Consider the following 13111-nt stretch of genomic DNA (forward strand, 5'->3'; position numbering starts at 1 on the left):
GTGTGTCACACACACATCTACATATATCTAGTGAACTCGTACACTGTGGAACAGGTGCTTGAGTTTATCACAATCTGCAGTCTCTGCATGTGTGTCACACACACATCTACATATATCTAGTGAACTCGTACACTGTGGAACAGGTGCTTGAGTTTATCACAATCTGCAGTCTCTGCATGTGTGTCACACTCACATCTACATATATCTAGTGAACTCGTACACTGTGGAACAGGTGCTTGAGTTTATCACAGTCTGCAGTCTCTGCATGTGTGTCACACACACATCTACATATATCTAGTGAACTCGTACACTGTGGAACAGGTGCTTGAGTTTATCACAGTCTGCAGTTTCTGTCTGCTTTATTTCACGCTTGTCCATATTTTTACACATTTTCTTTGTTTCGTTTGGAGAAATGAAAACTCTGGTGACTGTTTTAAAAATGTATTTATATAACCAGGAATGGGATGAAACCCTTGAGATATACATCTCATTTACAAGGGGATCCTGGCAGGAGAAGGCAGCAGCAAGAGGCAACATTATAAAATCAACGGCAAAAAAGAGACCAGTAATTCAAACAAGTTACAGCAGTCAACTTACATTTTTACAACACTCGACTTTTTATTATGCTAGGCTATAACAGAAATGTAATAGAGTTGTTATAAATGCCGTATTGCTAGCACAATAACCAACATGTACGTGTATCTCAACCGGCATTTGACCTGTTCTAAAAGGTCAACAGTAGTACTGCTAGTTCCACTTGTCAATTTAGCGTAATTTTAATATCATTTGAATTTCCACATGACAACAGTGCTAGGTCATGTGAACTGAGCTGTTATAATATTTGTCTCCTCTAGAGGGCGCTTGCGAAACAATACAGCATTTACAACTGACAAGTCAAATAGTCTACTGAGCAAAATTGTCTGTTTGTGCTTTCCGTATCCATTAGCGTATCAGCTGTTCCACGCAAGACTACAAACCTGGGGCACAATTTGTAACAAAGTTCATCAACCCCAAGTTCAAGCAAAGTAAACAGCGCAAACAGAGCACGCCTGTGTTTTATTGAAAGAGAATTCTAACCCCCTTTTCCCCGATCTGTATATTCAGTCTTCAGTAAATTACTATAGGTTAATATAAATAGTAGAATGCACCGGGCTAAGATCGTTTTTGGACACCTGACTCAATGTCCAGCAGCGGCCAGACCGAATTCAGTGCAGAGGGCTGAATGCAAGTCTTTCCCCCGAGCGAGTCCGGATGATATTGTCGTGGTGCACGGACTGAGGACCGCGATTGGGAAAGCGAAAAGAGGAGCATTTAAGGTACATATCGTTACGCGTGTCTAACTGCGGTATAGGGCTGCACCTGTCTCTGTTTTCACTAATGCCACTGCCATACATTGAGCACGTTTGGTAAAGCAGGATACAATTACTGCAATGTAGGCACACTACTAGTCATTCGGAGGTCCCGGTTACTGTACCGGGGAGGTGGCAAGCCGACCGTAACACTGCAGGTGTATTGTGGCACAGTCTGTTTACTTTCGTTGAATTTCCTCTTTGTGGTTTTGTGGTGGACTAGGCGTCCCTATATACGACGAGAGAAATGTAATGTATTTATGTTAATGAATTTGTGCAGTAAAACGACCCCCATAAAGTTACTCCTTACGCTGGTACTCGGTCACATCTTCCAAACTAGACTGGAATGCTAAGGGAACACGAAGCGACTTCCTGAGGACCAGGCGCTTGAAACCTGGTTCCAGGACACCGGGAGACCTCGTTTGAGGGAACCTTGCTGTATCAAGCCCCAAGTCTTCCCTGGTGTGCCAAGCCAGACAGTATAGCTTCGTGTTCCCTGGGCTGTCGTGTTAACAGCGATACACTGCACCCTGCAAGCAGTGCACATGGGCATGGTAAACAGGAGAGGTTTCTTGAATTATTATTATTATTATTATTATTATTATTATTATTATTTGTTAATATTTTTATATTTCTTTAGTTTCATGACTTGTCCTTCTGATTCCTCTGACACGGGCAGTCTATTAACTCAGAACTGTGTAAATGACCAAGACAATAAAAATGTGCATTATAAATATCATATGGGAGATACTGAAATTGAAGAAGGAATCTATGAAAAAGACCTTGGAGTTTATGTTGACTCAGAAATGTCTTCATATTAGACAATGTGGGGAAGCTATAAAAAAGGCCAACAAGATGCTCGGATATATTGTGAGAAGCGTTGAATTTATATATATATATATATAATTATATAATTACTTTTTCAGTTAACAAAAATGCTAAGACTGGAGTGTCTAGATGGGGCACTACAACAAGCCAGGCCGTCTTAAAACCTGCTTCCCCAAAGTATCGCTGCTCCCTGTAGTCCTGTGTGTGTGTGTGTGTTTAAGCTGAATAACTGCTAATATAGGTTTTTAAAATGTATGTATGTAATTTATTTATTTATTTATTTTATATTACAGTACAAAAAACCATAGGTGATTCAAGAGTAATTCTTTTTGATAATTATGGGGGTCAGTTAGAGTATTTGACTGGTATGTGCCCTGTGTCATTGTGTTTTAATGAAGGTGCCCTGTCCGGGTAGGAATGTGCTGGCCCCGGCTGCAGCTTGTACCCATTCCCCATGAACTCCAAGCGCACAAGGGCCCTGAACCTTGGCTCTTAACAGATTTCAGCCACTCTGACAAGAGTGCTTTAAGCAGGGTGGGATCCATCCTGTTTTTCAATTCCCCATTCATTTTTAAAATCAATCCCAATTCCTTTTTAAAATCAATTCCAATTCCAATTGCAATTCCAGTTCCTTTGAAGGACTTGGAACTGGAATTGATATTTTAGAGACATCATAATTGTTCAACTGCTTTCCTTTGAAGCCAGCTTAACTGACTAACAGCGACTTCAGTGTAAGTAATTTGTTGCCAGTGTGAAAAGCTCATTGAAACAGAATAGTGCTGATTGCAGTTTTGATGAGTGATATTCTGGAATTGATTTAAAGGGAATGGGAATGGATTTTAAAAGGAGTTGGAATTGACCCTGGTACTGACTTCACTCTGTTGTGTTCAGGACACCACACCTGATGAGCTACTGAGCGCTGTGATGACCGCTGTCCTGAACGACGTCAACCTGAGTCCAGCCAGACTGGGAGACATCTGTGTGGGTAATGAAACCCATTTAAACAAACCAGGAGTGTAGCAATAATAATTCTAATTCAAAAAGACGAGCCACATAGTTCTAGCTACAATCAGTCCAATCAATCAAAAGCATTCCCTTTCATTGGGTGACTGGCTGCAAACCAGAATGCTGGCTCTCCTTTGAACAGGGTTCCAGGGTTTCAGGGGAAGTCGTCTTGTCTGCTTCATTAGCTGAAGGGTCTTTAATCTGTTTGTCTTGCTTCTGAAGGAAATGTGCTGCAGCCTGGAGCTGGGGCCCTCATGGTGCGAGTGGCTCAGTTTTTAAGGTAAATTGTTTTGCAGTGTATTAATGTGACACTGAGGCAGAGATGGCAATTAGACTCCTATTGCAGAGCAGTGTCGCCCATTCCAGCCTTTAATACAGGCTTGATTAGCCACAGTGCATAGGTAACAAGCTCAGGTGTGTCTTACTAAACTAACCGCAAAACCAGGGTGTATAACTAACCCTACAATTCATAATATTTCACTCTTTGTCATGGTGGGGTTCATGTACAGTATTCCTTTGCTTGGTGAACACATGTGATAAAAGGTCTTGTTTCATGTGCTTAGTTTATTTTCCCCATCATGTGTGGTTGGGATACTGATAACAATCTTAAGCCCCTTTCACACTGGCATGATCTACCCGGATTAGAACCTACCCGGGCAGGACCCGGTGTCATGGAGGTCGGATACGTGATTTCACACTGCTTTTGATAAAGCAGGGTTCACCTGGGTGACAGACGCAAGTACACAATGCGCGTATCAGTGCCCTGGAAGCAGCTTGTTACTGATGCTTCCTTCCAAGCTTCTCTGGATTGAACCGTCGGCCCAAATGTTGATTAGAGCAAATGTTTCCACATCCCTGCTGCAATCTGGCTCATGGTGTGTCTCAATCAACAAAAATATGGCTAAACATAAATGTTCAAGCATTTCGTCTAGCTCAACCCGGGTCAAAGCGTGTCAACCCACATCCTGAGGTGCGTGGTTTCACACAACGCAGGACTGTGACCCGGTTAGCCATGACCTGGCTCCGGATCCGGGTAGGCGTGCCCGTGTGAAAGGGACTTTAGGGTGATAGTTGATGAGCTAGCCCACTGTAGAAGCAAACATACAAGCAGACTGGGCTGCCAGTCCCTTGTTAACAGCAGTTTATGTGCCTTGCAGTGGGATCCCCGAGTCTGTGCCGATATACACTGTGAACAGAATGTGCTCTTCAGGGCTGCAGGCTCTGTTCAATGTTGCAGGTCAGTATTGCTGTGCATCGATATACACTGTGAACAGAATGTGCTCTTCAGGGCTGCAGGTCAGTATTGCTGTGCATCGATATACACTGTGAACAGAATGTGCTCTTCAGGGCTGCAGGTCAGTATTGCTGTGCATCGATATACACTGTGAACAGAATGTGCTCTTCAGGGCTGCAGGTCAGTATTGCTGTGCATCGATATACACTGTGAACAGAATGTGCTCTTCAGTGTTGCAGCTCAGTATTGTTGTGCATCGATATACACTGTGAACAGAATGTGCTCTTCAGGGCTGCAGGTCAGTATTGCTGTGCATCGATATACACTGTGAACAGAATGTGCTCTTCAGGGCTGCAGGCTCTGTTCAGTGTTGCAGCTCAGTATTGCTGTGCATCGATATACACTGTGAACAGAATGTGCTCTTCAGGGCTGCAGGTCAGTATTGCTGTGCATCGATATACACTGTGAACAGAATGTGCTCTTCAGGGCTGCAGGTCAGTATTGCTGTGCATCGATATACACTGTGAACAGAATGTGCTCTTCAGGGCTGCAGGCTCTGTTCAATGTTGCAGGTCAGTATTGCTGTGCATCGATATACACTGTGAACAGAATGTGCTCTTCAGGGCTGCAGGTCAGTATTGCTGTGCATCGATATACACTGTGAACAGAATGTGCTCTTCAGGGTTGCAGGTCAGTATTGCTGTGCATCGATATACACTGTGAACAGAATGTGCTCTTCAGGGCTGCAGGTCAGTATTGCTGTGCATAGATATACACTGTGAACAGAATGTGCTCTTCAGGGCTGCAGGCTCTGTTCAATGTTTCAGGTCAGTATTGCTGTGCATCGATATACACTGTGAACAGAATGTACTCTTCAGGGCTGCAGGCTCTGTTCAATGTTTCAGGTCAGTATTGCTGTGCATAGATATACACTGTGAACAGAATGTGCTCTTCAGGGCTGCAGGCTCTGTTCAGTGTTGCAGGTCAGTATTGCTGTGCATCGATATACACTGTGAACAGAATGTACTCTTCAGGGCTGCAGGTCAGTATTGCTGTGCATCGATATACACTGTGAACAGAATGTACTCTTCAGGGCTGCAGGTCAGTATTGCTGTGCTCAACTAACTTTTTTAAAACCAGATTATGTATCTCTTTTTTAATTTCTGTTCTGTCAAATTCTGTATTGGCCTGTTTGGAATGTAATGGTTGAATTGTTCTTGTGTGGCTGTGAAGCGCTTTGGGGTCCTTGTGATGAAAGGCGCTATAGAAATGGGAATTGTTGGTCCAAAATATATACAACTATTAAAAGATTTTTTTTTTTTTTAAACAGATTTAATGAAAAAGCAGCAAACCATCATAAAGCATTTATTTGTATATGTCTTTGTGCACAGTATTTCAACTGTTTGTATGTGTACCGTATGTATATGTGTCTGTGCACATTATTTAATGTTCGTAGGTGTACTGTATGTATATTTGCCAGTAGAATGTGTTTTATAATTTCAGGTAGCATCAGAAATGGTTCTTATGACATTGGCCTAGCCTGTGGGTAAGTTAATAGCTATTTTTGTTATAAAACAATGATATACTGTCAGACAGCCTGAAGTTGAGGGCATTACTCCCTGTTCTGGGTCACTTTTTTTCCCTTATTTTTATTTTGAATTATTCTCTTTATTAACTCCAGTGATTCCTTGATTTTATTTGAGTACATTTTGTGCGCTGTATTTAAGAGGGAGATTTCCGTACTTGAATGCGGTTCTGAGCTCTAGGCATCAGAGGGAAGCAGTTTTCAGTATGGATTTTTGTGGGTAAAAGCACAAACCTTTTTGGTCTGTGTGAGCCATTAGGATTGCAATTACAGGTTTTAATGAATGTGCTAATAATCATCATAATACAGTAGTAATAATAATAATACTGTTTGTGTGTCTGTGACTCCCATGAGCTCCGACAGGGAGCACAGTTTTACACACGTTAATAGCAGCGTGTTGTGAATTGCAGGGTGGAGAGCATGTCCCTGCGTTCCCCGGGGAACCCTGGTGATGTGAGCTCCAGACTCATGGATAACGAGAAGGCCCGGGACTGTCTCATTCCTATGGGGTAAGAGTTTCCTAATGCAGCACGAGGTACCTGCAGTAGTCGAAGCTGTGTTGACCGCACGCCCCCTGGTGTGGTGGACACATGAGCACGCTGAGAGGCACACTGAGAGGCACACCGTTGGGGTGTTTTATTAGGGTCAGGATGTCTTACTGAGGTCATGTTTGCAATGTAGCTGGAAAGGGCTTTGAGAGCTTTCCCAATGTATAATACTACTCTCTCAATTATAAAGGGTAATGGACTTACTGGTTTGTCTCACACACACACACACACACACACACACACACACGACACACACTCGCACAGACGCGCTGAGAGTCGCACACACGACACACTCGCACAGACGCGCTGAGAGACGCACACACGACACACACTCGCACAGACACGCAGTCGCAACAGTAAATTAATTTGTACCAAAGAAATTACAGCTGCTAGCCTTTTGCTTTTGTTTGATGGTATTCTTTCAGAGGGCTGCTCTGTCACATCTGCCTGGGTTAAACAGTGTCACTCTTCAAGCTACAAGGTTTGGATAAAGGCCTCTGCCAAATTCAATAAAGAAAGGTTTACTATCTCGGGCTGAAACTTTCTTCTCTTGTAGAATCACATCGGAGAACGTGGCAGAGAGGTTTGGCGTTTCCAGGCAGAAACAGGATGCCTTCGCTGTGTCTTCTCAACAGAAGTAATCAATTATCTATAATGCTATGAAATGTGCTCCCTGTCGATGCCTTTTGAGTGAAAACCATAATTCAGTAATCACCGTATTGAAACCCAGTGAATGTAGTCTGTGGCTAAACACTAATTCACAGCTTATTTAAAGAATATTTTTACTTAAAGTCTGCATGGATGGCTTACCAAACATTTTTTTAAATGAAAAAGTAATCAGTTGATTGTGTTTTTTTTTTTTTTAAATACTTGCAGAGACAATGAACTTGCGATACTGTGTTATAAATGCTATTTTGATGAAGTGCCACCTAGTGGTAGCAAAATATGTATATCGGGGAAAGTAATGATATTTCTCTGCACTCTCCTCGGAACGACTGGCAAATATGTCTCTACAAATCCCACTAAGTTGGGTATGTGATTGCTCCTTATATAGAAAATGGAAGCGTTCTTTATTTTCTTCTGTCCACCCCTGCGTTGCAGAGCAGAGAAAGCTCAGAAGCTGGGTCTGTTCGCGCAGGAGATCGTTCCGGTGAGCACCAAGTTTGTGGACAGCGAAGGGAACGAGACGAGGATAACAGTGACGCAGGACGATGGGATCAGGGCAGGAACAACGCTTGAAGGACTGGCCAAACTCAGACCTGCCTTCAAGGAGAACGGCAGCACGACTGCAGGTACGTGGATGCAGCGTGGGTATGCTCCTGTCCATATAGCACAATGTACTACACAGACTAGACTGCAGGTACAGGGGTGCAGTGTGAGCATGCTCCTGTCCATACAGCACAATGTACTACACAGACCAGACTGCAGGTACAGGGGTGCAGCGTGGGCATGCTCCTGTCCATACAGCACAATGTACTACACAGACCAGACTGCAGGTACAGGGGTGCAGCGTGGGCATGCTCCTGTCCATACAGCACAATGTACTACACAGACTAGACTGCAGGTACGTGGATGCAGCGTGGGCATGCTCCTGTCCATATAGCACAATGTACTACACAGACTAGACTGCAGGTACAGGGGTGCAGCGTGGGCATGCTCCTGTCCATATAGCACAATGTACTACACAGACTAGACTGCAGGTACAGGGGTGCAGCGTGGGCATGCTCCTGTCCATAGAGCACAATGTACTACACAGACTAGACTGCAGGTACGTGGATGCAGCGTGGGTATGCTCCTGTCCATACAGCACAATGTACTACACAGACTAGACTGCAGGTACAGGGGTGCAGCGTGGGCATGCTCCTGTCCATACAGCACAATGTACTACACAGACCAGACTGCAGGTACGTGGATGCAGCGTGGGTATGCTCCTGTCCATACAGCACAATGTACTACACAGACCAGACTGCAGGTACAGGGGTGCAGCGTGGGCATGCTCCTGTCCATACAGCACAATGTACTACACAGACCAGACTGCAGGTACAGGGGTGCAGCGTGGGTATGCTCCTGTCCATACAGCACAATGTACTACACAGACCAGACTGCAGGTACAGGGGTGCAGCGTGGGCATGCTCCTGTCCATACAGCACAATGTACTACACAGACTAGACTGCAGGTACAGGGGTGCAGCGTGGGCATGCTCCTGTCCATACAGCACAATGCACTACACAGACCAGACTGCAGGTACAGGGGTGCAGCGTGGGCATGCTCCTGTCCATACAGCACAATGTACTACACAGACCAGACTGCAGGTACAGGGGTGCAGCGTGGGCATGCTCCTGTCCATACAGCACAATGTACTACACAGACCAGACTGCAGGTACAGGGGTGCAGCGTGGGCATGCTCCTGTCCATACAGCACAATGTACTACACAGACCAGACTGCAGGTACAGGGGTGCAGCGTGGGCATGCTCCTGTCCATACAGCACAATGTACTACACAGACTAGACTGCAGGTACGTGGATGCAGCGTGGGCATGCTCCTGTCCATACAGCACAATGTACTACACAGACTAGACTGCAGGTACGTGGATGCAGCGTGGGCATGCTCCTGTCCATACAGCACAATGTACTACACAGACTAGACTGCAGGTACAGGGGTGCAGCGTGGGCATGCTCCTGTCCATACAGCACAATGTACTACACAGACTAGACTGCAGGTACAGGGGTGCAGCGTGGGCATGCTCCTGTCCATACAGCACAATGTACTACACAGACTAGACTGCAGGTACGTGGATGCAGCGTGGGCATGCTCCTGTCCATACAGCACAATGTACTACACAGACTAGACTGCAGGTACAGGGGTGCAGGGTGGGCATGCTCCTGTCCATACAGCACAATGTACTACACAGACTAGACTGCAGGTACGTGGATGCAGCGTGGGCATGCTCCTGTCCATACAGCACAATGTACTACACAGACTAGACTGCAGGTACAGGGGTGCAGCGTGGGCATGCTCCTGTCCATATAGCACAATGTACTACACAGACTAGACTGCAGGTACAGGGGTGCAGCGTGGGCATGCTCCTGTCCATACAGCACAATGTACTACACAGACCAGACTGCAGGTACGTGGATGCAGCGTGGGCATGCTCCTGTCCATACAGCACAATGTACTACACAGACCAGACTGCAGGTACAGGGGTGCAGCGTGGGCATGCTCCTGTCCATACAGCACAATGTACTACACAGACCAGACTGCAGGTACAGGGGTGCAGCGTGGGCATGCTCCTGTCCATACAGCACAATGTACTACGCAGACTAGACTGCAGGTACAGGGGTGCAGCGTGGGCATGCTCCTGTCCATACAGCACAATGTACTACACAGACTAGACTGCAGGTACAGGGGTGCAGTGTGAGCATGCTGCTATGTAGTGTTGTGTCTCTGCCTCCAGGTAATGCCAGCCAGGTGAGCGATGGCGCGGCGGCTGTGCTGGTGGCCAGGCGCTCCGCGGCTCAGCAGCTGGGTCTGCCGGTGCTGGGGGTGCTGAGAGCCAGCGCTGTTGTGGGGGTGCCCCCCGATGTCATGGGAATCGGGCCAGCCTACGCCATCCCCATCGCACTGCAGCAAGCAGGTGAGTCCAGCCAAGCTTTCACAGAATCCAGAGCAGAATGACTTCAGGATCCCTGGGGGGAGGAGGCAGGGTTGGAATTCAAACAGCTTCTTAGAACTCCCTCAAAATAAGAGTCAATAAAATGCAGGAGGGAGAGCATCTCTGCAATACATCTCAATGCACACTGGGCATCTCTCCAATACATATCAGTGCACACTGGTCATCTCTACAATACATATCAGTGCACACTGGTCATCTCTACAATACATCTCAGTGCACACTGGGCATCTCTCCAGTACATCTCAGTGCACACTGGGCATCTCTACAATACATCTCAGTGCACACTGGTCATCTCTACAATACATATCAGTGCACACTGGGCATCTCTCCAATACATCTCAGTGCACACTGGGCATCTCTACAATACATCTCAGTGCACACTGGTCATCTCTACAATACATATCAGTGCACACTGGTCATCTCTACAATACATCTCAATGCACACTGGGCATCTCTCCAATACATCTCAGTGCACACTGGGCATCTCTACAATACATCTCAGTGCACACTGGTCATCTCTACAATACATATCAGTGCACACTGGGCATCTCTCCAATACATCTCAGTGCACACTGGGCATCTCTCCAATACATCTCAGTGCACACTGGGCATCTCTCCAATACATCTCAGTGCACACTGGTCATCTCTACAATACATCTCAATGCACACTGGGCATCTCTCCAATACATCTCAGTGCACACTGGGCATCTCTACAATACATCTCAGTGCACACTGGGCATCTCTCCAATACATCTCAGTGCACACTGGTCATCTCTCAAATACATCTCAGTGCACACTGGTCATCTCTACAATACATCTCAATGCACACTGGGCATCTCTCCAGTACATCTCATTGCACACTGGTCATCTCTACAATACATCTCAATGCACACTGGGCATCTCTCCAGTACATATATTCACTTGGCTGTATTATTGGACAAGGCCATGCTGTCTTATGATGATAGTAAATATGGTTGGCGCACTCTTGATTGGTTAATCATAAAGCTCTCCGTTTCCCTCAGGTCTAACAGTGGATGATATTGATGTATTTGAAATTAATGAGGCTTTTGCCAGTCAGGTGAGTGCAGTTCTTTACAAATTCATCATACCCCACTCATTAAAGTGTTGGAAGTCAGGAAAGGACAGGAACTTCTATAGTGCCTTTGAGCAATCCCTGACGAGCAGCTCCCCCTTACTGATACTCCACATGTACAACACATCATTCCAAGCAGGTAATAAAGTAGAAGCGAAGGATCATTCAGGCCTTGCACAGAACCATGCTCCAGGATTTCTTTACCCGGCGTCAGTCCAGTCGACACCAGGAGGTTTCACAGGACGTTCTGTGGGGTTGTCGCTAATTCAAATTTTTTAGAAATCTGAAAACAGTTTGTGTGAACTCTATGGAGTTTGAGAAGTTGCCCTGCCAAAAAAACAAGAGATGCATTATCTGCTGTATTATTGAATTGTGGTTTGTCACACTTGAACAAAAGTTATTGTATTTCTTGCTCTTATTGTATTACTTGTATTGTAACACTTGAAATGTATTCGCTTACGATTGTAAGTCACCCTGGATAAGGGCGTCTGCTAAGAAATAAATAATAATAATAATAATAAAGATGTATCAATATGAAATGTAAGATGGTACAGTGATACACGCAGTGACTGCAGGGGATATAGCAGGGCGCTAGCTCTATTCTCTGCTGCAGGCCCTGTATTGTGTGGAGAAGCTGGGGATCCCTCTGGACAAGCTGAACCCCAGCGGAGGGGCCATTGCCCTGGGGCACCCCCTGGGCTGCACTGGGGCTCGACAGGTGGTCACGCTGCTCAATGAGCTCAAACGCAGGGGCAGAAGGTGAGGTGAAAAGAGTACTATTACAGGCACTCCGATCACAGGAGCACATACAGGGCAGGTTAATGCAACGCCTTTCCAATCATTTATACTTTGACAACTTGATCTGAAATGCTACAGAACAGTATTTACGAGAAATGTGTTGCTTTAACTTTGATGGATCCTGGAGTTGTTTATATCGCAGCAATGTTTTATTTATTTATTTTTTTTAAATCCTTCTTGTTTCGATTTTTTAAATTCACGCATCAGAAATCACCTGTGGAATGCATTTGAACTTTTTTACTTAAGAGCACTCGCTAGGAGAAGGAGAATTCCTCTCGTATGCATGAAGTGTAGCCATATCTTTCTCCCTCCTGCAATGCTGCTTCTCTTTCTCTGTTCCTCAATACTTGCATGACAGATGAGATTCAGTTCATTGAAGGCAGTAAAATGAAACACAGAAAAAACAAGTAACTTGTCTTTCTTTTCAGAGCCTATGGTGTTGTGTCCATGTGTATCGGAACTGGAATGGGGGCCGCTGCAGTCTTTGAATACCCAGGCCAATCAAATCTTCAGAAAGTATAGTTCAGAGTGCAAACACTTTCTAACTAACGGGACCAATAGCACTTTGTAGCAATGGAGATTTGAAGCGGGTGTTGGTTGGTATAATTGATTGAATTGTTATTGTTTGTCCTTTGTAACAATATCTGTACTAATGAATAATAAATTTGAGATGTTGCGATTGTTTAGTTACTGCCAACTGAATTTCATTTGCAACTGCAAACAATAATAACACCATGTATAAAGTACAAATAAAGTTTAATGGATATTTGAATCACTCATCAGAAAGAAGTCACAGAACTGAATTGTAAAGTATAAATGTTCAATTAAAAAACTCTTCAATTGTAACAGTAACAGACAGAGAGAAGAATGAATTGCACCTACTGTAGCTGTCACTAAAATAGCACCTTCAATCAGGTATTCACAGGGGTGTGGTTATTAATTAGGGTCCCATTGAAATTGAACTGCGGTGAATTCCTCTCTGTAGCATTATATTACA

General features: G+C 45.0%; 1 protein-coding gene across 1 annotated transcript; it reads left to right on the forward strand.

Moving 5' to 3' along the window:
* Window positions 1–921: 921 nt before the first annotated feature.
* LOC117399336 (3-ketoacyl-CoA thiolase B, peroxisomal-like) lies at window positions 922–12800 on the forward strand. The gene is made up of 12 exons (XM_059023382.1): window positions 922–1316; window positions 3069–3162; window positions 3405–3462; window positions 4340–4419; window positions 5920–5962; window positions 6412–6510; window positions 7106–7186; window positions 7651–7841; window positions 10005–10184; window positions 11246–11301; window positions 11930–12075; window positions 12543–12800. The coding sequence occupies exons 1-12, from the start codon at window positions 1143–1145 to the stop codon at window positions 12634–12636; spliced, it is 1296 nt and encodes a 431-aa protein (XP_058879365.1). The 5' UTR covers window positions 922–1142; the 3' UTR covers window positions 12637–12800.
* The last annotated feature ends 311 nt before the right edge of the window (window positions 12801–13111 follow it).

This window comes from Acipenser ruthenus, chromosome 4 (genome assembly GCF_902713425.1).
Source record: "Acipenser ruthenus chromosome 4, fAciRut3.2 maternal haplotype, whole genome shotgun sequence".
NCBI lineage: Eukaryota > Metazoa > Chordata > Actinopteri > Acipenseriformes > Acipenseridae > Acipenser > Acipenser ruthenus.